Raw genomic sequence first — 27,392 nt, 5'->3', positions numbered from 1 at the left:
ATCTTAGACATTAGTCATCTTAAACCATATGTTATACCTTTCAATACCAATCTGAAACAGGAGGAGCATTACTTTTTTCCAATTACAGAACATACGTATCCTGCTGTCAATAAATGAATTACTAACTCCAAGTCAGATTATGGCATTATATTCTTCAGATAACTTAGTATAGACATTTTAGGATCTACTGGTAAAATGTGCCCTGTTGTTTCTTCCACTGCCCTAATAACATCACTTCAAAATTGCTTAATAACTGGATATGCCCCCCAAATATGAACCATATCAGCATGTGTTTCAGGGCCAACACACATCATGTCCCATATTATAAAATCCTGGGGTGGAGGGGGTGGGTGGGCGTTAACATATGCATACTGACCTTTATAAAAACTTCTGTTTAGATCATGTAAATGGAGTCTAGATGAAGATTTTTCCAAAACTTTTTCCCAAGTTTGTATTATGTTTTAAGTTTTTATTTGATTTTATTTGTACAGTGCCTAGAGGACTAGGTTGATGGGGAGCCAATGAATGAAATTAATAAATGCAGTAAAGAACATCAAATCTCTTTCCATGCCTCTAGGCATGGAAAGAGTATCGTTCAGTCAAATGCAAAACTACTTTATTTTATTTGGCTGCATTTGCAAACTGTTTTTGTTTTTGCCAATGTGTCAGCCTTTGTAAAAGCATGGATAGTTCTGGGGACCAGGGGGGGGGGGAAGGATATGGGTTCAGCACCTTGGCTAGCTCCTTTAGAGGTCTGGCTGGTTCTGACTGAAACCCAGAATGGATGCACAGCCCTGCTGAAATTGGAGCCACCAGCGTCCACTGCTGCAGAGGACATTTCCACATGGCATGACAGTGGGAATCAAAGAGCATTTAGATCACAGAATCATAGAATAGTAGGGTTGGAAGGGGCCTACAAGGCCATTGAGTCCAATGCCCTGCTCAGTGCAGGAATCCAAGTCAGAGCATCCCTGACAAGTGGCTGTCCAGCCTCATCTTGAATGCCTCCAGTGTGGGAGAGCCCACCACCTCCCTGGGTAATTGGTTGGTTCTCTCAGCCTTGCTTGGTTCTCTCAGCCCTGGCCTTGTTCCGTCCTTTCTGCCTAGTCTCTCATCTCCCGTGTCTTTTTGTCTAGCTGTGTCTTCTTGTTGAGTCATTATGTCGTGTCCGACTCTTCGTGACCCCATGGACCACAGCACGCCAGGCCTTCCTGTCCTGCGCTCTCTCCCGGAGTGTGCTCAAGTTCATGTTCATTGCATCGGTGATGCTATCTAGCCATCTCATCCTCTGCCGTCCCCTTCTCCTTTTGCCTTCAATCCTTCCCAGCATCAGGGTCTTTTCCAGGGAGTTTTCTCTTCGCATTAGGTGGCCAAAATATTGGAGCTTCAGCTTCAGTATCTGTCCTTCCATTGAGCAGTCAGGGTTGATTTCCTTTAGGATGGACTGATTTGACCTCCTTGCAGTCCAGGGGACTCGTAAGAGTCTTCTCCAGCACCACAGTTCGAAAGCATCAATTCTTCGGCGCTCAGCCTTCCTTATAGTCCAGCTCTCACAGCCGTACGTTGCTACTGGGAAAACCATAGCTTTGATTAGACGGACCTTTGTCGGCAAGGTGATGTCTCTGCTTCTTACTATGCTGTCTAGGTTGGCCATAGCTTTCCTCCCAAGGAGCAAGCGTCTTTTGATTTCATGGCTACAGTCACCGTCTGCGGTGATCTTGGAGCCCAAGAAAATAAAATCTGTCCTCTTCTACATGCCAGGAAGTGCTGATTTCTTGTCTGGAATCCGATGCGCACCCTTCAGAATAAGCTTTGCAGAACGCAGTGGGAGACTTCTGCGTAAACATGCGCAAGATCTGGCAAGACACATTGCCGCCTTAAGAAGCCCCCGCCCCCTGAAAGACCCTCGGGCTCAGAGTTTAAAACGTCTCTAGCTGCACCACCGATAGGTCCCCTTCCCTTAATCCCACAGAAGCGCAACTAGAATGGCAGGCTTGGAGTCCCAGAGAGAGTTTTCTGCTCAGTCTTCCAAGGGTTAAATGACGAGGAGACGGATTCCTAGAGAGGAAGGGTAGGGGGGTCCTCCAGAGAAGAAGCACCGCCCCATCCGGTCTGGTGCATGATTTTGGGGAGAAGCCGGGGGCTGATGTGTGGAGGAAGAGAAGGGCGCTCGCGGGAGGAGGCTGGAGCTCGGTCCGGCTTTCATCCCGCGCCAGCAGGATCTGGACTCCCTTCTACGGGGCGAGAATTGGGCCATGTCTTTCTCACCTAGGAGGATTTGGTGGGTCCCCGCACCTCCCTGTGAAAGAAAACCACAGCGCCCCGTATTCATTTATTTTATCTACAACATCCGTATAGGGCTCCACATCTAAAACAGATTCCGGAGTGGTGAACATAAAAGGTAAACAGATAAAAACAATTAAAGCACCATGATTAAAGTTGTGCTTTTGGAAACGGAATACCAGTAAACACCATGGCTGGTCGGCTAAGGAATGCTTCCTGGAACAGAGCTGCGTTCGGGAGGCACGGACGCAGCACAGTGTCGGCGCCTGCCTGGCCTGCAGAGGCAGGGAGTTCCGAAGGAAGGGGGCCACCACACCGAAGGCTCTTCTCCGGGCGGACTCCAGTTGGGCTGTGGGTCCATGTGGAATCACCTGGATCTTCAGACAGATCCGGGTGAGGGAGATGCACATGGGAGGCTTGAGCAGAAAATGCAAGGCAGGACAGTGAGTGGGTGGGAAGATGTCAAGCGGAAAGGAAGCCAGCCTCCAAAGCAATCTTCTGCAACCTGGTGCCCTCCAGATATGCTGGACTATGCCGCATAGCTGCCCTGAGGCATGCTGGGACTTGTAGACCAGCAGGCAACAGGTTGGGAAAGGCCAAGCCCAGCCAGTGACAGAAGAAAACCAGGGAGGCTTCTAGGGGCAGGAGCTGAGAGAACCAAGCAAGATCTAAATGCTCTTTGATTCCCACCTTCACGCCATGTGGAAATGTTATCTGCAGCAGTGGAGGCTGGTGGCTTCAATTTGGGTGGGGCTGTGAACCCATTTTGGGAATAGGGTTCCACACCTTGGATAGCTTCTGTAGAGTTCTGGCTGGTTCTAACTGAAATCCAGAATGGATTTAGAGCTGCGCTGAAATCGGAGTCACCAGCCTCCACTGCCCTGCAGCTATGTATTGGTTGATTCAATAAACAAAAAAATGTCTTTCAGTTTAACACATTGTGGCTTTCCAGGTTCACTCAGGCTCCAAAAGGCTGGAAAATTACAGCTATTGAGGGCCAGCAAATGTGCGTATGACGTGGTGTCCTATTCTGTGGACCATTCCAGCTTCACAACAAATTTGGAGCTGGATGGCTGCCCGTGGCAAAGTGGTGGACCTAAGTCCCAGATTTTTCTGTTCGCTGGAATAGACACATGGACTATATGCAGCTGAAGCTGCCGTTCCACATTACAAGTACCCAACTAGCAACCAGTATTTATTTATTTATTTATTTATTTAAAACGTTTATTGGCCACGTTTCAAGGCAGAAACCTCTCAAGGAGGCTTGCAGCAATAAAATACATAAAAACAGTTAAAGTATTCAAAGCGATAAAAACAATAAAAACAACAATAAAAGCCAACAATAAAACCAGCAACAATATCAGTCGTATCAAGAGAAGGCCATGGTAAAATAATATGTTGTCAAGTCCTTCTTAAAAGCCTGCAATGACGAAGCATGGCTGACCACCAATGCTTGCTCCAAAGGTGTGGGGCCACTGCAGAGAAGACCCTCTCCCCTGTGATCACCCACCTGACTGCTCTCCCAGATGGGCAAATGAGAAGGGCCTCTTTTTCTGATCTTAAAGTGCAGGCAGTCTGATATCGTTGAAGGACATATCTATCCATATTGATATGAAGGCCATATCTATCCATATTGAATGACAGAGCTGGAAGGGACCATGAAGGTCATCAAGTCCAACTCCCTGCTCAGTGTCACAGGTAAAGCATTCCTCCTTACTCCTGTACATTTCCCACACAGGCTTTTGGTTAGCTTTATCATCCTGAAACCATATTGGCTAAACAGCATGTCTTTTAAGGGCATGGCCCTTAACAGCTGTAATTTCTCAGAGTTTGAGTGAACCTGGAAAGCATCTTTCTCCCTTATCCACTCCTGTATGTATGAACTCAGGTCCTGGGGGTGCTTCCAAATGTAACCCTACCTTCCCTACCAGCAACCCTATGGGTTGGTAGAAACCATGGGACCTGGGTTCATACTTTCAGTACTGGATGAGGCAAAATGATGTTGACCTTAAATTTGTGTGCCTCCCCCCGCCCCCAGGAAACCTATTCCCCAAAAGGAGGTGGGGAAAAAATTAGTAAGCAACTTATAAAACAAAAATGGGATGTATTTAACAGGGAAAAGGAAAGGGGGGAGGGGGGAGGGCACAAAACAAATATCCAAATGAATAAATGATTCAAAGTAAGTCTCTCAACAATAACATAAAATTCAGAGGAGGGCAATGAAGATGATCAGAGGACTAGAAACAAAACCCTGTGAGGAGAGATGGAAAGAACTGGGCATTTTTAGCCTTGAGAAGAGAAGACTGAGGGGAGAGATGATAGCGCTCTTCAAGGCCTTGAAAGGTTGTCACAGAGAGGAAGGCCAGGATCTCTTCTCGATCATCCCAGAGTGCAGGACGCAGAATAATGTGCTCGAGTTACAGGAAGCCAGATTCCGGATGTACATCAGGAAAAACGTCCTGACTGTTAGAGCAATACGACAATGCAACCAATGACCTAGGGAGGTGGTGGGCTCTCCAACGCTGGAGGAATTCAAGACGAGGCTGGACAGCTATCTGTCAGGGATGCTTTGATGTGGATTCCTGCACTGAGCAGGGGGTTGGACTCAATGGTCTTATAGGACCCTTCCAACCCTACTATTCTATGATTCTATGAAAATCATAGAAAAGGGAGTTCAGTAGTGATACGTTCCCTAAAGGTGGGTTATTCCTTAAAGGTAATAGAGCTTCTGCCATTGGTTTAGAAATGTAATAAATAAATAAGGGCGCAATCCTATGCATGTTTAGACAGAGAAAAGTCCTACAGCTCCCAGCGTGGCTGGCTGTGAATGCTGGGAGTTGTAGGTCTTTTCTCTGTCTAAACATGCATAGGATTGTGCCTTAAAGTAGCAATCCTATGCAATCCACAGCAAAAACTCCTACAACTCTCAGCCAGCTGGCTGGGGAATGCTGGGAGTTGTAGGACTTTTTGCTGTCTAATCCTGCATAGGATTGCGCCTTAAATGTCTTAAGATATAACCTATCTCTAAGTGTGCAGTCCAAGACTCAGAAGTTACTGTAGGCTTCCGTTATCGACGGCTGTCAAGCATCTACTGACTGGTAACTCTGGAAAGGGCAGAACCTTGATTTATAGTCTCTGTTCCCTCTTCCTCCTCAGAAAGAATCTCCCTACAGTGGTTCATTAGGGTCAGAAAGGGTGCTGCCATTCCACCATAGGGCTGCACTCGCATTCCATTCTGTTCCCGCTCCCATCCTGCGAATAAGAGCTTATGAAATTCCATAGTCTAAAATTGGGTGGAAAATTACCCTTTTCCCCCCAAAACCTATAAATACCTTATACTTCTGGGACACAGCACATACTAGACCCTCAGCACATACTGCACCTTATACTTCTGTGACACAGCACGTATTACAATTTTTCCCTTGACAAACTCTTTTCTAAAAGACACTGTACAGACAGAGAAATATTGCTATAAGAGCCCCATGTAAGCCTATTGGGCGGCAGGAAACAGACCATACTTGTCAAACTGCTGGTGGGCACTTGTCAAGATTTAAACTCCTATAAATAAACCATTTCTTGCCCAGCATGGACTGTCCTCAAACCCACATCTCCTACACTGCCAGGTTTCAGATCAGACTGTTCAGCCATTTTGTCAGTATAGGCCATAGAACTTACGGCCCCATTTCTGATTACGACGGCAGAATGTGATTCAGCCAAATCAACATAGGGCCACTACAGTGGCGCTATAATTAGAAATACATCCTACCCTTACTCCAAGCCCATGGTTCTCTCCCTTTCCCCTATTTTGTCTTTACAACCATGCTGTGAAATAGGCTAGGGTAAAAAATTGTGTCTGGCCCAAGGTCAGTGTCTAGGGGTCCCCTCACATGGCCCTGGCCCCTAGAGGTCATTGAGTCCAGACTTTTCCTAGGACTCCCTACAACGTCAGCAGCCACCACCTACGGGTTTGTAGAAAGAAGCAGGATGCTGCTCTCTAGATCCTTCACTGGCCAGACCGTGGGGACAGATATGCCAACCAGACCAGAACACAGAAATGTAAAAGACCGCCAGCTTTGAACAGCCAATATTTATTTATTTACTATTAAATTTCTTAGTCACCTATCTGGCCGGTCACCCGGCCACTCTGGGCAATGTACAATGGTACAATTTAAAACAGTAAAATTATACATTAAAACATTATTTAAAAATACCCTAAGGCACCCCAAATGCCTGCCTGAATAGCCAAGTTTTCAGTTCCCTAGGGAGGGAGTTCTACAGAGTGGGGGCCACCACAGAGAAGGCCCTCTCCCTTGTCCTCACCAGCCTAGCTGTCCTGGCTGATGGGACAGAGAGAAGGCCATCCGAGGCTGATCTTGTTAAGCTGTCTGTCTGGTGTTGCTGGAGGCGCTCCTTGAGATAACAAACAGTAATAATGAATGGTTCTAAAAACCTAATGCCACATCTCTGCTTTCAGTAACGTATTTCCCACTCTTCTCATACCTTCTCTGGTCCATCTATGCCAGTAATGCCTGCTCTGATTGGCAGCACCTCTCCAAAGTTTCATGCCTGAGACTTCCAGGCCCTCCTACCAAGACCCTTTAACTGGAATTGCTAGGATCAAACCTGGCCCCTTAGGCACGCAAAGCACAGATTCTGTCACTGAGCTGTGGGCCCTTATCAGTTTGTCTTCTGAGAAATGGGGGTTGGAAGAGAAAACAGTAGGATCAAAAGAGTGGCTTTGTGTTTTGGAGCTCAGAGCCCGCCTCTGCCTTGTATTTAGATTCTTGACTTTTCTTAGAATCTCACCAGTTTGCCTTCTGGGAAAGGTTGGGGAGCTCTGCTCTAAGTTCCTCTTTGAGGCGTAGTATTTGCCTGCTTTTCCTTCAGGGAGAAGACCCATGCACCAGCTGGAATCATCCACGTCTGCTTAAGAAAGACCTTAGGACTTCGATAGTGTCATACTTTGCATACAGAACTGCTTGGCTTCCCACAACTTAAATGGCTCATGAATCTGGACACTCCTTCTATTAAGAAAGTAACTGGAAGAAAAGGGAGGTGATATTTCAGCACTCATGGGGGCTGCCTTGGAGCATGGGTCAAAAATGGAAGGCTCAGCAGGCCCAGAAGAGGGAAGGAACCCTGATGCCATCCCAGCTGAGAGCAGGGGGGGATTCTGGGAAAGAACTGTCCAGGAGATCCTGGGTGAGGAGGACGCCCTCAGCTTGGATGAAAAGCGCCAGTCTTTCCGGCACTTCCGCTACCAGGAAGCCAAGGGGCCCCGAGAGGCTCGCAACCGACTCCACAAGCTTTGCCTTCAGTGGCTGAAGCCAGAGCAATGTACGAAAAATCAGGTGCTGGACCTGGTGATTCTGGAGCAGTTTCTGACCATCCTGCCCCCGGAGATGCAGAGCTGGGTGAGAGGATGTGGACCAGAGACCAGCTCCCAGGCAGTGGCCCTGGCTGAAGGTTTCCTCTTGAGCCAGGTAGAGGACAAGACTCAGGAAAAGCAGCAGGTGAGAGCATTTCATCCTGGTAGTTCCAAGGAATAGATAATATGACCAGGGATACAATTCCCTATTAATTGTCCAACCCTTTGTTTTAATAACCTAAGGGGAGGAGATCCAACTCCCAAGCAGTTTGCTTGTACGATTCTTTCTCTAATCCCACTCCCACTTCCCAGCATGGGATCCTTCCTCACTTCCCTTTCAGGGGTGGAGACCAGTAGCAGAAGTGGACGCTAATTTCCCTAAGGCAGGGGTGGAGAACCATCCAGTCCGGCAGCTTCCTCTCTCTGATCAGCACCTGATACCCCTGGGTAGCAAGGGAAATGATGTCATCTCCATTTCCTTTACACTGTAAAGGCTCCCTTTCTCAGTTCTGAGCAGGATGACGCTCTTATCTCCAATCAGCTGCTGAACAGAGATAAAAGCTTTTCCCTCTGTGGGAGAGGGGGTGGGGCCCAGGATAGGAAGTGGCAGAGTGATTCAGTCCTGCTTACTTCTGAGTAGACATGCAGAAGCTTGATATTGGGGATGTTATTTGAAACTACTGCTGAGTGATTCTTATCTGCTAGTTTCTGAGCAGACATGCTTTCCACTATAAATTGGTAATAATGGAATTGTCTTTTTAAAAAAATTTCAGCCCTGCCCACTTTTGCCTGTGGCTTTGCCCACCTCTGGAATGAGGCCCCCGAGAGCTTCTTCAAAACGGAATTTGGCCATGGGGCTGAAAAAGGTTCAGCACCCCTGCCGTAAGGCAATGAAAGCTCCATCAGGCACCAGGCAGGGATCCCTGTTCCGGTGGCTCCTGGAGGAGTTTGATCAAGCTGCCACTTTCCTTGGTAAGGATTACTGGGGAAATTTCCTCTTGATTTCTCCTTCTGATGCCTGCCTGAAATCTGGGGACTGTTTTAATTCTTCCCTGAGCTTTTGGAGGAGAGATGCTCATGTGCATCTTCTCCCAGTTTGAAACCTTCATGAGTGTCAACACTTTGAGGCTGTTCAGACAGAACGCTAACCCACACTCAGTGGTTGAGTGTGGGTTGTTGATGAACCGTGGGTTAGCATGTTGTCTGTGAACATCCGCAGGGTGGCTTGTTAACCATGTGGTGTGGCTTATTTTCTTGAACAAGCCACCTTGAGAACCCCTGGTTTGTTGTTGGGTTGTTCAGGATGGTTAAGAAGCCATACCGCATGGTTAACAAGCCACCCTGGCTGCATTCTGACAACAACCCACGGTTCAACAAACAACCCACAGTTCAACAACAGTCCACACTCAACCACTGAGTGTGGGTTAACGTGTTGTCTGAACAGCCTCTTTAAGGCTGTATTCTACAGTAAACCCTCTCCCTCCAGTTTAAGAGAAGAGTAAAGACTTTATTCAATCACAAGAAAATTTGTAAAGGTGCCTAGCTTAACTTCTGTGCCATCTTAGTGATAGCATGGTTCCAAGTAGCCATGTTAGTAGCAGCGGTACAGGTTCTAATAAACTCTCATGTTGTTCTACAGATCTTTTAGATGGTGAAAGTCTGGGAATTTTATTGATTATTTATTAATTTAGGGCTCAATCCTATGTGGATAGGCGGCCGCCTCTGAACTCAGAGGTGAGCGCCTATCCAATGCAGAGCAGGAGAAGCACGGAGGGGATCGTTCCCTCTGCACTTCTTCTGCCCGGCATTTGCGGCTAGACAGCCAATTTTGGCTATCTAGCTGCGAGAAGGCGGAGCGGGGGAGGAGGCTGCCAGGCGATACATAGGATGTGTCGTACTGGCATTTCTGCCTTCCCCGCCCCGGAACGCCCCCCAGAATGCCCCGTTTTGGCCACTCTGCACTCCTCTTCCAAGTGGGGCGCAAGGGGCCATCCCATGCTGCCTGCGAGGCAGCGCGGAAACAGGGGAAGGTCGGTTCTCCGGGAACTGACCTCAGAACACAGGCTCAGATGTCGGGTCTCGGAAAACCACATATCCATAGGATTGCTTCCTAAATGTATTAAACCCCTCAGGAAATAAATTTCTCTAGGCATTTCACAATAAACAGATTCCTATGAAGAACAGTTGAAAGACTTTATCTGGAGAAGAGAAGATTAAAGGAGAACACAATGGTGTTCTCTGAATAGCTGTCACACGGAAGATGGAGCGAATGTGTTCTCTGTTGCTCTAGAGTGCAGGACTAGAACCAATGGGCAGAGGGAAGCAGATTTCAGCTAAGCATTAGGAGAAACATCCTAATGGTAAGAGCTGTTTAGCCATGGCACAGGCTGCTTCGAGAGGTGGCAGGCTCTCTTTCACTGCAGGTATATTTCTCTGTTGTAGATCCTTCAGTGAGCAGGGGGTTGGAATCCAAGGTCCCTTCCAGCTCTAAAATTGTATGATTCTCCTTCGAACGTAGCCTCCCTACACCCACATTTTTCCTTGGTCTTTCAGCCATCTTCCTCTTCAATCGTACCTTTCCGTCATCTTCCCTTGCAGAATGGGGTGCAGTTGATGCAGTGAAGATTGTGTCATTGCTAGCACTGCTTAAAAAGAGATGTTTGCAAACTCTAAGTTTGCAAATTCTCACAACCAACCTCTTACTGTGATCCCTTCAGCAGCAGAGCCCAATCTTGTGTATGCTTAAAGCCGGAAATGCCCACTCCATTTTGTTATCACAGCAGAGCTCTAAGAAGGCACTTTGTCTTAAATATATTCTGTAGCTCCATAACAGATTCAAACAAGCAGTCTGGAATTCTGCCCCAAGAGCCAAACATGGAGATAACCTTTTTTTTTTTCCTTCACGCAAGGAACTGAATCATAAGACCTGCATTAAAAAAAAAATTGCGTAAAGGAGATGCAGGGCTTTTCTACACAAGGCTTTTAACCTGCCACTTTATCGAGACTTCTGCTTCCAGGTTCTTTGTGGGATTAAGATGAGCTCCTTTACATGTGCTTTTTTTCCTGGGGTTTTTCTTTTGCTGCCTTTCGATATGTTCCATTACACAAGCACTAGGTGGTGGTGTGGAGTAGCAGAATTGCGCAAATACACCAGGATTTCATGCCGCCATTCAAGGAAATACCAGACTTCCCACCTTTAGGAAAGAACAAACAAACGCAAAAATGATTACAAAGCATGGGAGAGGAGGAGGACAACATCATGTAAAGCACCTGCAAACTACTGTGAGTGAGGAATCACAAGGGCACAATAAATGCCTCATGTAGAAACACTCACAATATCTATCTCTATATTCCTCTCAGGCAATGAAATGACACCAGCTATCCATTCTCGATTTTCTCCTGTTTGCGCTGGAGTGGAGACAGCTCCTGTGCAGCCTGATCAGGTAAGGGAGGAATCTTTGGGAAGACAGGCAATGGGGTGGCCTGGAGGTCTTGGCCTGGGCCCTCAGGAATCTGTCTCTCCCCCTTTGCTTCAGTGAACGCAGCCGCTAGGAATGGTGGGAAGGTCCCACCATTAGAATCCTTCAAGGGAATCCCACCAAGCTTTTCACCTAACTAAACTTTTAGGTAAGAACATAAGAACAGCCGTGCTGGAGCAGACCAAGGGTCCATCTAGTCCAGCATTCTGATCACACAGTGGCCAACCAGCTGTCGACCCAGAACCCACAAGCAGGGCACGAGCGCAACAGCACCCCCCCATGTTCCCCAGCAACTGGTGTACATACTGCCTCTGGAGGTAGCATATAGCTATCAGGACTAGTAGCCATTGATAGCCTTCTGCTGCAGGAATTTGTCTAACCTTCACAGCCATCCAGATTGGTGGCCATCACTACATCTTGTGGTCACAAATTCCATTGTTTAACTCTGAGCTATGTGAAGAAGCCCTTCCTTTCATCCGTCTTGAATCTCCCACCAATCAGTTTCACAGGATGACCCCTTTGGGTTCTAGTATTTTGAGAGAGGGAGAAAAATGGCTCCTGATCCACATTCTCTGCACCGTGCATCATTTTGTAGACCTCTGTCATGTCTCCCCTTACCCTCCTTTTTTCCAAACTAAACAATCCCAGCTGTTGTAGCCTTTCCTCATAGGGGAGCTGCTCCAGTCCCTTGATCATTGTAGTTGCCCCTTTCAGTCGATTGTGAAGATACGAAGAGCACTGCTGGATCCTGTTTCCCACAGTGGCCAATGAGATGCTGCTGATGTCAGGGTGGACACTGAGCCCATAGAACCTCAGAGCAGTTCTGATTCTGAGGAGGAACAGCCGTCCATGGGAGAGGAGCGCGCTGTTCCCTCCCAGGCCCTGCAGCTGGCAGAGATTCCTCCTACCGGCATTCCAGACATAGATAGCAGTCCTGGGAGTGAAGGAGCGCGGGAGGAGGACTGGCTGGATGCTCGACGCAGACGCAGAGAGCGACGAGCTATGGAGGGCGCGGAAAGGAGGCGTAGCGCCCGTTTGGCGCGCAAGCAACGGTCGCATCCAGAGGACCCAAGGGAAAAGGGGAGGGACTCTCCCTAGCCCATAAGTTCAGGGTCTGCAAGTGATTCTCGTTCAAACGGGGACCAACTGTTTCCAACCCAGGGGCATAGGTTACTTTGCTGTTCATAGCCTAGTCGCTGGTGGTAGAGTTATTAAGTTGTAAAAGGAATAAAGCCTTGAAAAGAATCCTTTGTCTGTGTCTGGAGTTGGCTACTGGAATAGACTGAAAGAGGCCAGCTAGGGCCCCCTGACAGCTAGGAAGCGCATAAGCCAGCCATGAGGGCAATAGCCCCCTCTCCCCCTGTTATTCAGAGGTCTTGGTGCCAATGTAAATAAAGTGAATTATGCTGTTGGCGTTGCACTAGACATTGCTTACTCCAGCTCAATGCAGTTTATGTTAGTGCTGGTGCTGAATTGGATACAGCCCTCTGCTCCTGGGGGGACCATAGAGCCTTTGTGACGAGTAGCTCTTGATAGCTTTATACTCCTCCTTGAATTTGGCTAGTCTGCTTTGAAAGCTATCTAAGTTCGTGGCTGTTGCCCCATCTTGTGGGAATTAATTCCGTAGTCTAACTCTTCGCTGGGTGAAGAAGTCCTCCCTTTTGTCTCCGTTGAATTGGATGACCTCTTTGGGTTCTAGTATTATGAAAGACGGTGAAAACCTTCTCGCTATCCATTGTCTACACCATGCATAATTCTGTATGTTTCTGCAGTGTCTCCCCATACTGCCTTTTAAAATTAAAAAGGAGAACGTATTGTCTCCTTCAGGGTCCAGTGACCTTTGAGGACGTGGCTGTGTATTTCACCAACGAGGAGTGGGCATGGCTGGATCCAGGCCAAAGAGCACTGCATGTGGAAGTTATGGAGGAGAATTGTGGAAATCTGGCTTCTCTGGGTAAGGCTTCCTAGTTGTTTTTGGCTTGATGGGTGCTTTAGGTAGAAAAGGGCTATTGTCATCACTATCACGGGACCAGTTCTGCTTCAAGGATTGTGGGGTCTCTGTAGAAGGAGATGGAGCCAGGGACATGGGGTAGAAAAATTTTCACTATGCTATTTTTCCACATAAAAATGTCTACTTCTAAAACAGCATTGTTTCATAAAATGAGTGTCACATTCCTTCGTCCTCCTCCGCAATCAACACTCTCCCAGATACCAGGTTTCTGGCTCACTACTTTATTAGTTAATGACCAGGTTCTTTACAAATGCAAATTCTAGGAAACTCTCAGGCTACAAAGGAAACAGCTACCCCACAAAATTACGAATACCAATTGAGGCGCTGAAGTGGAAGTTAGAGAAGTTGCGGGCAGTTTGAACAAGAACTTCCCAGCCAGACTAGCTTAGGGGGGATGCCCCTCCCTTACAGAAGCTCCCTCCTATGTAGGCTTTCACACATAGCCAACCTGGAGGAGCGTCTGAGCTCCACCTCTGACTTTTCCCACTTTGCTCTGCGACGGACCCTGGCATCCCTCAAGTCACGCTCCTCACTTTCCTCCTCCCCCGAGACCTGGTCTCTCATTGAGGAGGAAAGGGGGGCCCCTCCAGGCCAAGCCATCTGTGCACCAAGGTCTTGAGAAGAAGGCCTTGCCATATCTGAGCTCACTAGGGAGGGAGCCTCTCCCTGTTCTGGCTGTTCCCATTCTGAATCTGTGCTGCTAGCTATCTCCACACACTCAGATTCATTCCCAACAGTGAGTAACATAATGAACAGAGTTCAAGTTGAATCCAGCAACTAGAATGGATGCAGGACTAGTCAAATCTAAAAATCAAAGTTGTCATGAATATTTTTCATGTAAGATACAATCTTGTACATGTTGAGACAGAAAAAATCCCACAACTATGTATGTGTGTCTGTGTGTATGTATGTGTGTGTGTGTGTGTGTGTATATATATATATATATATATATATGATTGCTCCCTTAATATGTTAGTTTTCTGTGCCTTTTATTTATTTATTTATTTATTTATTACATTTCATTTCTATACCGCCCAATAGCCGAAGCTCTCTGAGCCGAAATAGCCGAAATGCCTTCATTTTTCCTCCTTAAAATATAAATAATGAAAGGGAAAAGTGTGGTGTCGAGTTGTCATGTCTTAAATATTTGCAGGTATTCCAATAAATGTCATTTCCAAATCAAGATTTTAATTTGTTGAAATGTAACATTTAAACCATACTATATTATTCATATTTTTTCTGATCAAGAATTTCAGTTCAAGTACTTTTGGCTGTTGGGAAAGCATTTCAGATATTTATACAGCCCGTAAAATTAACATGACATAGTTTTAAAGTTTGGATTACATGCAGTGCAATCTTATACATATTTCATAGAATCATAGTATTATAGAGGTGGAAGGGAGCTCAGAGATCATCTAGTCCCATCCCCTGCTCTGAACTGTAGGCTCTGAACTGCAAAATGCAGTTACGTCATCTCTAACAAATGGCCATCGGGCCTCTGCTTAAATACCTCCAACAAAGGTGAAGGTTACTCAAAACCACAATAATAGAAGCATAGCTAGAATGTGTATTGCAGGTCAGGAAAGGTAGCACCAAGTCCAAGAAGTCACCAGCATGGTTAATGGGGAGTGTCAAGGAAGCTATTAGAGAAAAGAAGGCTTCCTTCAAAAAGTGGAGGTCTTGCCCAAATGAGGAAAACAAAAAGGAACACAAATTTGCACAAAGAATGTGCAAGCAAACAATAAGGGATGCAAAAAAGGATTTTGAGGAGCATATCCCTAATAACATCAAGGCCAACAAAAAATAATTATTTAAATACTTCAAAGCAGGAAACCCGCTAGGGAGACAGTTTGGACCACTGGATGACAACAGAGTTAAAGGAGTACTTAAGGAGGATAAGGGGATTGCAGAGAAGCTAAATGACGTCTTTACATCTGTCCTCCTGACAGCAGAAGTTGTAGGGCAGATACCCATGCCTCAGCTGGTATTTTCAGAAAGGGAGTCTGAGGAGGTAAGCCAAATACTAGTGACAAGAGATAAAGTTCTAGACCTTATTAACAATCTGAAAGCTAACAAATAACCAGGTCCAGATGGTATCCATCCTAGAATTATTAAAGAAATGAAATGTGAAATTGCTGATCTTCTAACAAAAACATGTAACCTGTCCCTAAGATCAGCCTCTGTACCAGAGGACTGAGCAATGGCCAGTGTAATGCCAAGCATTATTAGTAAGCATATAGAATCATAGAATAGTAGGGTTGGAAGGGGCCTACAAGGCCATCGGAAGGACAAGCCCTGCTGAAAAAGAAGCAACATGGCTTCCCCAAAGGTAAGTTCTCACTACTCTTTCACAGTTCTTTGAAAGTATCAATAAACATGTGGACAGAGGTGATCTTCTAGAGAGCGTTTCCTTGGATTGCCAAAAGGCTTTTGACAAAATCCCTAAAGACTCCTAACCAAACTTAGCAATCGTGGAATAAGAAGAGATGTCCTCTTGTTGTTGTTGTTATTATTCTTTATTACATTTCTATACCGCCCAGTAGACAAAGCTCTCTTATGGGTCGGTAACTGGTTAAGGTACAGAAAGCAGAGAGTAGGAATAAATAGTCTTGTCTCACAGTGGAGGGACATAAACAGTGGGGTCCCAACATTACAATGTCTGGGACCATTTGGTTTAGACAAATACAGGGAGACATGACAGAGGTGCACAAAATTATGCAGGGTGTGGAGGAAGTGGGTAGGGAGGTGGTTTTCTTTTTGTGCTGTAATACTGGAACTGGGATTATCCCATGAAGTTGAATGGTGCAAGATTCTGAATAGATAAAAGGAAGGACTTCTTCACACAGCACATAGTTAAACTATGGAGTTCATTTAAAGGGGGATTAGATTCATGAAGGATAAGTCTGTCAACGGCTGCTAGTCATGATGGTTATAGACTTCCTCCAGGATCAGAGGCGGTATGCCCCTGTATACTCATTGGTGGGGAACACCAACAGGAGGGTGTTGTTGCACTCATGTCCTACTTGCGGGCTTCCCACTGGGGCACCTGGTTGGCCACTCTGAACACAGTTCCGGACTAAATAGGCCTTTGGTCTGATTGGTTCTGGCTCTTCTTATGTTCTTATGTTTTCAGCCCTGATGGTGGCTGCCATGGAGCATGAATCGAAAATGGAAGAGCAAGACTCAGGCGGCCCAGAAGCAGAAAGAGACCCTCATGCCTTCCCGGCTGAGAACCACAGGGAATTCTGCAAAAGAATTGTGCAGGAAGTCCGAGGTGAGGATACCCAAAGTTACAAAATATTTATAACTACCAGCTTTCATGGAAGAGCTGGTCTCTCAGCAGAGCAGACAGAGAGTCAGTCTGCAGTCCCATCTCTCCCTCTGCTGTAGTGTGGTGGAATCGCTGCTGCTAGGTGATAGATAACAAATAGTGTTCATTTTTTTACTTCATACCCCATATCTCTCTTGGCCTCTTACCAGTTGTCCCTCTCTTTTCCAGGTGGTGATGGGCAGGACACGGAGGATGGAGGAAAACCACGCAGGGTGTTGTTGGAAACAACCAGATGTGAAGAGGTTGACGAGCAGAGCACTAGAACTGAGGCAAAAGTGAAGAGGAGGGACGAAGCCTCTGCTTCTCAGGATGATGTCATCTGTGAAATCCCAGTCCAAGAAATAATACATGAAGGAGAAGGAAGGACTCAGTGCCTTGTATGTGGGAAACAGTTCAGTTGTCAATCAAGCGTTAATACAAGAATTCATACAGGAGAGAGATCTTTCAAATGCTGTGAGTGTGGAAAGAACTTCAGAATTAAGAAATACCTCACTTCCCATCAAAAAAACCACTTAACGGAGAAACCACTTAATAGTTTGGAGTGTGGAAAGAGCTTCTGTTGGGCTGAGTCACTTACTTTGCATGAGTGTATTCAGATGGGAGAGAAACCATTTAAATGCTTGGAGTGTGAAAAAACTCACATTCAGAAGACGCATCTTACTTCTCATCAAATAAATCACACAGGGGAGAAACCATTTAAGTGCTTGGAGTGCGGACAGAGCTTCAGTTGGAGCTCACACCTTATGACACACCAAAGAATTCACACAAAGGAAAACCCTTTTCAATGCTTGGAGTGTGGAAAAAGCTTCAATTGCAGCTCACAGCTCATGACACACCAAAGAATTCACACCGAGAAACCTTTTCAATGCTTGCAGTGTGGAAAGAGCTTCAGATGGAACTCACTCCTTTTAACACACCAAAGGATTCACACAGGGGAGAAACCTTTTAAATGCTTGCAGTGTGGAAAAAGTTTCACTCAGAGCTCATACCTTGTCTCACACCAGAGAATTCACACAGGGGAAAAACCATTTAATTGCCTGGAGTGTGGAAAGAGCTTCACTCAGAGCTCACAACTTGTAGCACACCAAAGGATTCACACAGGGGAGAAACCTTTTAAATGTTTGGAGTGTGGAAAAAGTTTCACTCAGAGCTCATACCTTGTCTCACACCAGAGAATTCACACAGGGGAAAAACCATTTAATTGCCTGGAGTGTGGAAAAAGCTTCACTCAGAGCTCATACCTTGGGAGACACCAAAGAATTCACACAATGGAAAAACCTTTTCAGTGCTTGGAGTGCGGCAAAAAATTCAGTCAGAACTCATACCTTGTGTCACACCAAAGAATTCACACGGGGGAGAAAACGTTTCAGTGCTTGGAGTGTGGAAAGAGCTATTTTGGAAAGCGCTCCCTTATTGAACATCAGAAGGTTCACATGGGGTCATAGCATAGTAGGGTTGGAAGGGGCCTAGAAGGCCAAGGGTAAAATGATTTAAATGTTTAGAGTGTGGGGAAAACTTCCAGTTGGCTAGCTCTTTTACTGTTTGCATGGCACTGTGTCTAAATAACAGTTTGGAGGATTTTGTGCCTGGTATGGCTGGCGCTCCTGTCGAAGCCCTGGTTGACCTGTGGTATGACCTGGGAAGTTAACATGATTGCCCCTGAGCAAACTCTTCTGGTTAACGCAGTCCAAGGAGCTCTTTGGGTTTCAGCAAAAGTAAGGGCAATGAAGTAAACGGGTAGACATCTAGAAAGGAAGTGAAGGGAAACCGCAACATATCGAACAGTAGTACAAGCTCATTATCGAGTCTACTAGGTGGCTGCAATGGTGGCAAAGAAGAACGTTTTCTCTACCTTGAATGTATCTTAGTATCATCTGGTAGTGCTTTTCCAAGCGGCTTTTGAAACTCACCCAAAGGGTGACATAGTACAGCCCTCAGTATAATGGCAACGAATAAATGTACATAATAAACAAAGAAATATCTACTGTTGTTATTTTAATCTTAATATTGTTTGATTATTTTATTGTTTTAATACTTTGTGAACTGATTATATTGCCATTTTACTGATAGCTTTGTAAAGCTGGTTTATGAGGGTGAACAGCCTCTAAAAGGTGGGATAAAAAAATAACCATCTATTCAATAAATCAATAAACTGTATTTATTCATGCAATGCATAATTAACTCAAGAAATCCATGCCCCAAGCGAGAAGTGCTCTGCAAAGTGGTGGTGATGCCAAGAATGGTTTAGTCAGATGTATTTTGTTATCCACTATTTGTACAGGTATAATGTTTTTTGGTATACTTGGAGTACACAGAGTATTCACATGTGTACTCTATGGGCCTTTAGGCTCTGATGCTTCTTGGAGGGGTAGACTGGTCAGTCTTCAATCTTTAAGTGGTATTGCTGTGTACCAGCCAGGCTTATAGTGAAAGAAAAGCAGGGTCTTTTTGGACCCAGAGACCACGTTTCCATGACATTACAGTAAGCCTTGGGGCCTTCTTAACCACCGCTGCATGTGCCGGTCGTGTCCCGGCTGATTTCCCTAATTACCCTCGCTGAGTGCACGTTGCCGTGATGTCTGAATCCAGCGAAGGGGGGTGGTTGGGGTGGTTAACAAACCACCCAGAACCCATGGCCTCTTGTAGGGTTGCTGGGTGGTTTATTAATCACCCTCGTTTTGTGCAAATCGGCCTGAGTCCTCTACCAAATACCAGTATTTATCGTTTATCAGTTTTCAAATGAAAGAGCAATGATTTTCTTTCTGTCTGTCCTCATTCATGAACAGCCTCTGCATTTGTGAATGAGATCAGAAAGAAAGAAAGCCATTGCTCTTCTCTTCTAAAAATGACTTTGAGGATTCTATCCCTCAAGACGTACTAGAGAATCTTGCAAGCTCCTGAGGAAGGAGTCCTTGGCTCCAAACGCATTGAGCTCAAGTTGGGCTGAAGATGCAGGAAGCCAGATTCTTGCTGAACATCAAGAGAAACGTCCTGTCAGAGCAATACGACAATGGAACCAGTGACCCAGGGAGGTGGTGGGCTCTCCCACACTGGAGGCATCCAAGACAAGGCTGGACAGCCACCTATTAGGGATGCTCTGACTTAGATTCCTGCATTGAGCAGGGGGTTGGACTCCATGGTCTTGTAGGCCCCTTCCAACCCTACTACTGTATGATTCTATGATTCTGTGAGCTACAAGTGCAAGATTAAAACCATTTCTTGCCCTAATCAGTGCCTGAGTTTACTCTCTTTTTTGCTTTCCTATCCGAGATGCTTTTCTCCTCTTCATTTTTACCCTGTAACGACCAATGCCTGGGCCTGTGGAACACTTGTATACAAGGAGTGCACATCTGAACTCATTAGTAGATCATGCTCTTGTTTCTGAAGCGTGCTAAACCTACGTCTGGGAATTGTAATCCACCACATTTGAGGCTGGGGAAGGCTTCTTAAGAAGCACCGTGCTGCATCAGCCCAAAGGCCCGTCTAGTCAAGCTTCCTGTTTCCCACAGTGGCCAACCAGATGTCTCTGGGGAGCCCATTAGGTAGAACAGTATGGCAACCAGGAGACCAGCTTGGCCACATCCCTGGATCAAAAAAGGAGCAGCTGCCGGGTGCTTGATTCTCCCCTCCCTCCCAGCAAGGGCACTCTGCTGCTGTGACCTTCACTATATTTCAAGCAGGAGACACTTTGGCTCCAGGCAGTGCCACTGAGGCCACTTGGGGGGCTTGCCCAGGCTGTTGGGGGCACCTCCTCTGCCACAGTCAAGTGGTGACACTGTGCACTGGACTTGACCGGAGGTCTTTTGGGGCACCTCCTCCCTGTCCCCCTCCACCCCATCCAAGCAAGGCCTCATCAGACTCTTTGTCCTTGGATTGAGGTGGCAGTGGGGGGACTCAAACCTGGATCTCCCGAGTCCCAGTCCAACACCACTACACGACACTGTCTCTCAATCTTTCCATTGCAGATTACGAACTGTAATAAGCCACCAGGGATCTACATTGGGGCCAATTCATACTAGATTTGGTGGGTTGCCTTCTGTAAGCACTGACGCCAGTCAACATAAAGCAGCTTTCCCCAACTGGGTGCCCTGAAGATGCTTTAGGCTTCAACTCAATTTAGCCCCAGCCAGTATGGCCAATGATCAGTGACAGAGGTGGCTCAGTATTTGGGGCGAATGGGGCAGTGACCCTCTGTCTCTCCCCCACCCACTTGTGGCAGGGAATCCTAGAATAGTAGGGTTGGAAGGGGCCTATAAGACCATCAAGTCCAACCCCCTGCTCAAGGCAGGAAACCAAGTCAAAGCATCCCTGACAGACGGCTGTCCAGCCTCGTCTTGAATGCCTCCAGTGTGGGAGAGCCCACCACCTCCCTGGGTAATGGGTTCCATTGTTATACTGACTGTTAGTCAGGACGTTTTTCCTGATGTTCAGCCGGAATCTGGCTTCCAGTAACTCGAGCCCATTATTCCATGTCTTGCACTCTGAGATGATCGAGAAGAGATCCTGGCCTTCCTCTCTGTGACAACCTTTCAAGTACTTGAAGAGTGCTATCCTATCTCCACTCAGCCTTCTCTACTCAAGGCTAAACATCCCACCACAACCAGGTACATTTGCTCCAATGCATGGCATGCTGTCGCTGATTGCCACTCATAATCTTGTCCTGCCATTCTCCAACAATCTCAGTAGAATATTGTGTATCTGCCCTGCCCTCCGTCCCACCAGCCCCAATGGGCACCAGACACTGTTGATCAGTGATAGTTATAAAACATCTAGAGGGTAACAGGGTGTAAGGGGTTACCAGAGTTAAACAGACCTGTATAGTCTGGAACAGAAATCCAGGCCACAAGAGGGAAAAGGTAGAACTCAATTTTCTTGTTTATAACTATAATGGAGTGGCCCAAAGGGTTACAATACAACCCATTTGCCCCCAAGACCCCAACCACAAAAGGGAAGACAATTATTGGACCATGATGGCTCATTGCAACTTAACTCAGTGACCAGCTTGCACAACATGGTGGGTTATCATGGGTTAATTAACCTACGATTTGCTGGGTCGCATGCCCAGCATGTGCCATTGCTGCTGTGCATAATCAGCCTCTGATCGGCCCAATCAGAGGTTGTTTTGTGACATGCAAACCCAGACATTCTGGGTTTTTTGTGGGTTAAACAACCCATAGTTAACCTACAACTAGTGCTTAGGTTAACTATGGGTTGTTTAACCCATAACCAACCCATAGTGTCTGGGTTTGCATGTCACAACACTACCGCTGATTGGGTCGCTCAGAGGCTGATTATGCAAAGCGGCGGCAGCACATACTGGGCATGTGACCCAGCAAATTGTAGGTTAATTAATTAACCCATAAGTTGCTGCTGCTACATGCAAACAGGCCCAAAGACTAGAGAATGAGGGGGGATTTTGGCAAGACCAATCACCATCTGTGACCACACAGACATGACAATTCTTGGGGAGAAGGGTATTATTCTGGTGAGGGCAAGTGAAAATAAGTGAACAACATGATATAAAGGGGGCAGTGCTTAGTACTCTAGGGGAATGGTTTGGGAGGAGCTTGATGAGGGAGCTTAAATCATTCTATTACCATTTCTGGCTTATGGGGTTGGGGCTTATGAAAGCCCAATAACATAAAAACTAGTGTGCCTGACTTGCCCCTCAGAGGGCATCCTCAAAAATAGAGGATGGGTGGTTGCTCCCAAGAGACACACTGGCCACTCTCCTGCTGCGGCACATGTCACAGCAGGAGAGCAGCCCACAGGACTAGGGAGGTGGTGGGCTCTCCCACACTGGAGGCCTTCAAGACGAGACTGGACAGCCATCTGTCAGGGATGCTCTGACTTGGATTCCTGCATTGAGCAGGGGGTAGGACTCGATGGCCTTGTAGGCCCCTTCCACCCCTACTCTTCTATGATTCTATGACTCTCCCAATCAGCTGGTAGTGTCACCAAGTAGGGTGTTGCTACAGAGAGCCCACTATCCTAATGTGGCAAATGCCTCCCACAGCATGAGAGCAGCTGGCAAGGCTCTCTGGAGCACCCACTGGAGGAGGTGGCAGTGGGCCCTCCTAGAACAGGCGGGGGGGAGGGAGTGTGCAATTTGCTGCTCCTCCTGTTCCACTGCACGAGGCAGGGGATTCTCCCTGCCTCATGTTAGGGCTGGCCCTGCATTCACTTTCCTCTTCAGGGGAGAGGGGTGGGGTGGGGAGAGGAAGTTGCTGAGGGATTCAGTCCCGTTTACTTTTGAGGTTTGCCCTGCTTGCTTCTGAGTATGCTTAAAATTGGTAAGGATCTCATTTTGGCCCTGCCCGCTCTGCTTTTGGCCACATCTCTGTTGCCTTTGGCCTCGCCCACAGATGGAATGCAGCCGGTGACACCTTTCCCAGATTGGGAATATTAAGAACTATGTTTTTTTTAAAAAAACAGGGTAAACACAGATCTTGGCCTGATGCTGAAAAGATGTATGTACCTACCCGTGCCTTAAGATCTTCGACCGAGGCCTTTCTCCAAGCGCCCCCTCCATCTGAGGCATGGAGGGTGGCAATGAAAGAGAGGGCCCTCTCCTTGGTGAACCTGCCCTGCCCCCACCCTGCCAGACCATGGAACAGTATCCCTAGAAAAGGCCCACTTGGCACCGACTGTAACATCTTTTTGGTACCAGGCCACGACCTTTTCCTTCACCCAGGCTTATTCAAACATTTTTATATTTTTAAACATCTGTAACTTTTTGTAAAAACTCAGATTTGTTATTGTTGTTGTTGTTCAGTCGTTCAGTCGTGTCCGACTCTTCGTGACCCCATGGACCATAGCACGCCAGGCCTTCCTGTCCTGCGCTCTCTCCTGGAGTGTGCTCAGGTTCATATTCATTGCATCCGTGATGCTATCTAGCCATCTCATCCTCTGCCGTCCCCTTCTCCTTTTGCCTTCAGTCTTTCCCAGCATCAGGGTCTTTTCCAGGGAGTTTTCTCTTCACATTAGGTGGCCAAAATATTGGAGCTTCAGCTTCATTATCTGTCCTTCCAATGAGCAGTCAGGGTTGATTTCCTTTAGGATGGACTGATTTGACCTCCTTGCAGTCCAGGGGACTCGTAAGAGTCTTCTCCAGCACCACAGTTCGAAAGCATCAATTCTTTGGCGCTCAGCCTTCCTTATAGTCCAGCTCTCACAGCCATACATTACTACTGGGAAAACCATAGCTTTGATTAGACGGACCTTTGTCGGCAAGGTGATGTCTCTGCTTCTTACTATGCTGTCTAGGTTGGCCATAGCTTTCCTCCCAAGGAGCAAGCGTCTTTTAATTTCATGGCTACAGTCACCGTCTGCGGTGATCTTGGAGCCCAAGAAAGTAAAATCTGTCACTGTTTCCATTTCTTCCCCTTCTATATGCCAGGAAGTGATAGGGCCAGATGACATGATCTTAGTTTTTTTAATGTTGAGTTTCAAACCAGCTTTTGCACTCTCCTCTTTCACCCTCAACAAGAGGCTCTTGAGATCCTCTTTGCTTTCTGCCATTAGGGTGGTATCGTCTGCATATCGGAGGTTGTTGATAATTCTCCCGGCAATCTTAATTCCGACCTGTGATTCATCCAACCCGGCATTTCTCATGATGTACTCTGCATATAAGTTAAATAAGCAGGGTGACAATATGCAGCCTTGTCGTACTCCTTTCCCAATTTTGAACCACTCGGTTGTTCCATGTCTGGTTCTTACTGTTGCTTCTTGACCCTCGTACAGGTTTCTCAGGAGACAGGTAAGGTGGTCTGGTACTCCCATCACTTTAAGAATTTGCCACAGTTTGTTGTGATCCACACAATCAAAGGCTTTAGCGTAGTCAATGAAGCAGAAATAGACGTTTTTCTGGAATTCTCTTGCTTTCTCCATGATGCAGCGAATGTTGGCGATTTGATCTCTAGTTCCTCTGCCTCTTCGAAACCCAGCTTGTACTTCTGGTAGTTCTCGGTTCGCATACTGCTGAAGCCTAGCTTGTAGGATTTTGAGCATCACCTTGCTGGCATGTGAAATGAGCGCAATGGTGCAGTAGTTTGAACACTCTTTGGCGTTGCCCTTCTTTGGAATTGGAATGTAAACTGACCTTTTCCAGTCTTGTGGCCACTGTTGAGTGTTCCAGATTTGTTGGCATATTGAATGCAGCACTTTAACAGCATCATCTTTGAGGATTTTAAATAGCTCGGCTGGAATACTGTCATCTCCGCTAGCTTTGTTATTACTAATGCTTCCTAAGGCCCACTTGACTTCACTCTCGAGGATGTCCGGCTCAAATTCAGTGACCGCACTATCATGGCTATCAGGGACATTACGATCTTTCCTGTATAGTTCTTCTGTGTATTCTTGCCACCTCTTCTTAATCTCATCTGCTTCTGTTAGGTCCCTGCCTTCTTTGTCCTTTATCATGCCCGTCTTTGCACAAAACGTTCCCTTGAGATCTCCAATTTTCTTGAAGAGATCTCTAGTCTTTCCCATTCTGTTGTTTTCCTCGATTTCTTTGCATTGTTCATTTAAGAAGGCCTTCTTGTCTCTCCTTGCTATTCTCTGGAACTCTGCATTCAGTTGGGTATATCTTCCCCTTTCTCCTTTGCTTTTCGCTTCCCTTCTTTCCTCAGCTACTTGTAAAGCCTCATCAGACAGCCACTTGGCTTTCTTGCATTTCTTTTTCTTTGGGACGGATTTCGTTGCTGCCTCCTGAACAATTGTTATATAACAAATTGTTATATAACAAATCTGTTATAACAATTGTTATAACAGATTTGTTATAGCAAGTCTCATATTAATGTTACTTTAGCCAATATTTTGACAACATTTCAATGACTTTTTTAACCCTATGGGATGGCTCTACCTCCTCATATGTGTTTTTATTCTCTGTGCTGGTGCTGTGTTGCTTTATGGTGCTGCAGAATTTAAGCCCCCTGCTTCTTCCCTCTCAGCCACAGACCAGGGACGGTAGTTCGAGCGGATGTTTTATTCAAAGCAAACACCAAGGTGTGGTACAGTCAAGAATGGCTCAAGACTGGACCCTGAACAATTTTATCCATATCAAAACTTCCCTCTACTGGGAACTGCTTTTTGGGATCATCCCTTGTGAAAAAATGCCGCTTATCTAGAAATGTACATGTCCCAAGACTGTAACGGGTAAACATGTAATAAGCCAGCGTGCTCTTAGGAGGCAGTGGTACCACTTTTGAACCTGAGGACCCCATGCCTTCAACTACGGAGCCCCAACACACACGAGGGAGGGGAGGGCAGACTGCCGCAGCTAAGTCCGCGTGCCCAGACACCAAGAGGGAGTGGTCGTTGAAGCCCTTGTTTCTGTCCCTTTTCAGGGCTCGGGGCAGCTCCCCCAATGACCTGGGCAACTCTCACACCACGTCTTTATTCCTCCTGGGTTGGGGACCCATCAGAGGGCGGCAGGCAGGGCTGCCTGGATGAGACTGCTGAGGGACTAGGGTGGATCCACTCACCTCTACCAGCACATTCTTCACATAACAACGGCTGACAGATTTCAGACAAGACAATGGCTCCAAACAGACCATCCTAGTCTCCCACCAGCCCAAACATCTGTCAGGGTTGGATCAGAGCCCATAGAGCCCCAAAGCAGTTCTGATTCTGAACTGAGATAGAAACCGTGGGAGAGGAACCCGTGCGCTGTTCAGTGGTGCTGCTGGAGGAAAAGCCTGCTTCTGCCCCCGCCCACAGGTACTTAAGGCGGGGCTGCCAGAGGCAGCGCCTCGGCATCGCGCCAAGTGCGACGCTAAGTGCGCACTTAGCGTCGCACTTGGAGTCGCAAGATCTACCCACCTGCCTCTCCAGAGACACCAGCAGCCACAACACCAGCAGCAAATAGCAGTAGCAGCAGAGGGCAGCAGCTTTAAAGACCAGGGGAAGGGGCAAACGTGGACTATCTGCTCCTTCTTAGCTGCTGTTCTCTTTTATCTCTTTTATATTCTTTTAAACTGTTGTATATTTTATATCTTAATATTTTAATATGTGCCTGGGAGGACTATTGGACAACTCAGGGTGTGGGGGAGGTGCCACCATAACTGTGGTCACGGGCAGGGGGAGGTATGGCGTTGGGGGATTAACAGGCCAGCTGAGGAGAAGAGGGGCTAGACACCTTACAGCTGTCCCCTCTTCTGGTTCTTCCCCCAACCTGATGGTTCCTGGCAGCCTTACCAGTCTGCCCTCGGGTCTGGTGGTGCTGCTGCTGAATGCCAGGTCGGCCCAAAATAAGACCTCCCTCATCCATGATTTGATTGTGGATGAGGGGGCTGACCTGGCATGTATTACTGAGACCTGGGTGGGGGAACTGGGAGGGGTCACTCTCTCCCAGCTGTGCCCTCCTGGGTACTCGGTGCAGCACCAACACCGACTTGAGGGTCGGGGAGGGGGGTTGCCGTGGTCTATAGGAATTCAATCTCCCTCTCCAGGCTTCCTGCTCATTCGAGTGCAGATCTTGAGTGTCTGTACCTTGTGTTGGGTACCCGGGACAGATTAGGGATTCTGTTGGTGTACCGCCCACCCCGCTGCCCATCAGACTCCCTGCCTGAGCTGATGGAGGTGGTCTCGGACTTGGTGTTGAGGACCCCCAGGATGATGGTCCTGGGGGATCTCAACTTCCATGCTGAGGCCGCTGTATCCGGGGCGGCTCAGGACTTCATGGCCGCCATGACAACCATGGGGCTGTCCCAACATGTCATTGGCCCAACGCATATAAAAGGACACACGCTTGATCTGGTTTTCTCGACTGGGCAGGAGGATGGTGATCTGAAAGTAGAGGAATTAACATCTGTCCCTTTGTCATGGTCAGATCACTTCCTGCTGAGGTTTAGACTTCTGGCGGCCTTTCCCCTCTGCAAGGGTGGGGGACCTATTAAAATGGTCCGCCCCCGGAGATTA

The 27,392-nt window shown here is 47.0% G+C and overlaps 1 protein-coding gene across 1 annotated transcript in view; it reads left to right on the top strand.

Moving 5' to 3' along the window:
- The window catches only part of LOC146356222 (uncharacterized), a 42,486-nt gene extending 22,788 nt beyond the window's left edge, over positions 1–19,698 (top strand). Inside the window, exons 8-13 of the mRNA XM_084830042.1 lie at positions 7,330–7,796; positions 8,425–8,623; positions 11,012–11,094; positions 12,958–13,084; positions 16,275–16,415; positions 16,641–19,698. Of these exons, the coding sequence (XP_084686168.1) occupies positions 7,330–7,796; positions 8,425–8,623; positions 11,012–11,094; positions 12,958–13,084; positions 16,275–16,415; positions 16,641–17,917 (2,294 nt within the window). The 3' untranslated portion in view covers positions 17,918–19,698. The remainder of the gene's footprint in view (positions 1–7,329; positions 7,797–8,424; positions 8,624–11,011; positions 11,095–12,957; positions 13,085–16,274; positions 16,416–16,640) is intronic.
- The last annotated feature ends 7,694 nt before the right edge of the window (positions 19,699–27,392 follow it).

This window comes from Heloderma suspectum, chromosome 2 (genome assembly GCF_057233095.1).
Source record: "Heloderma suspectum isolate Gila_16-S chromosome 2, 16-S_ref, whole genome shotgun sequence".
Lineage (NCBI taxonomy): Eukaryota > Metazoa > Chordata > Lepidosauria > Squamata > Helodermatidae > Heloderma > Heloderma suspectum.
This window is presented reverse-complemented; position numbering and strand designations above follow the sequence as displayed.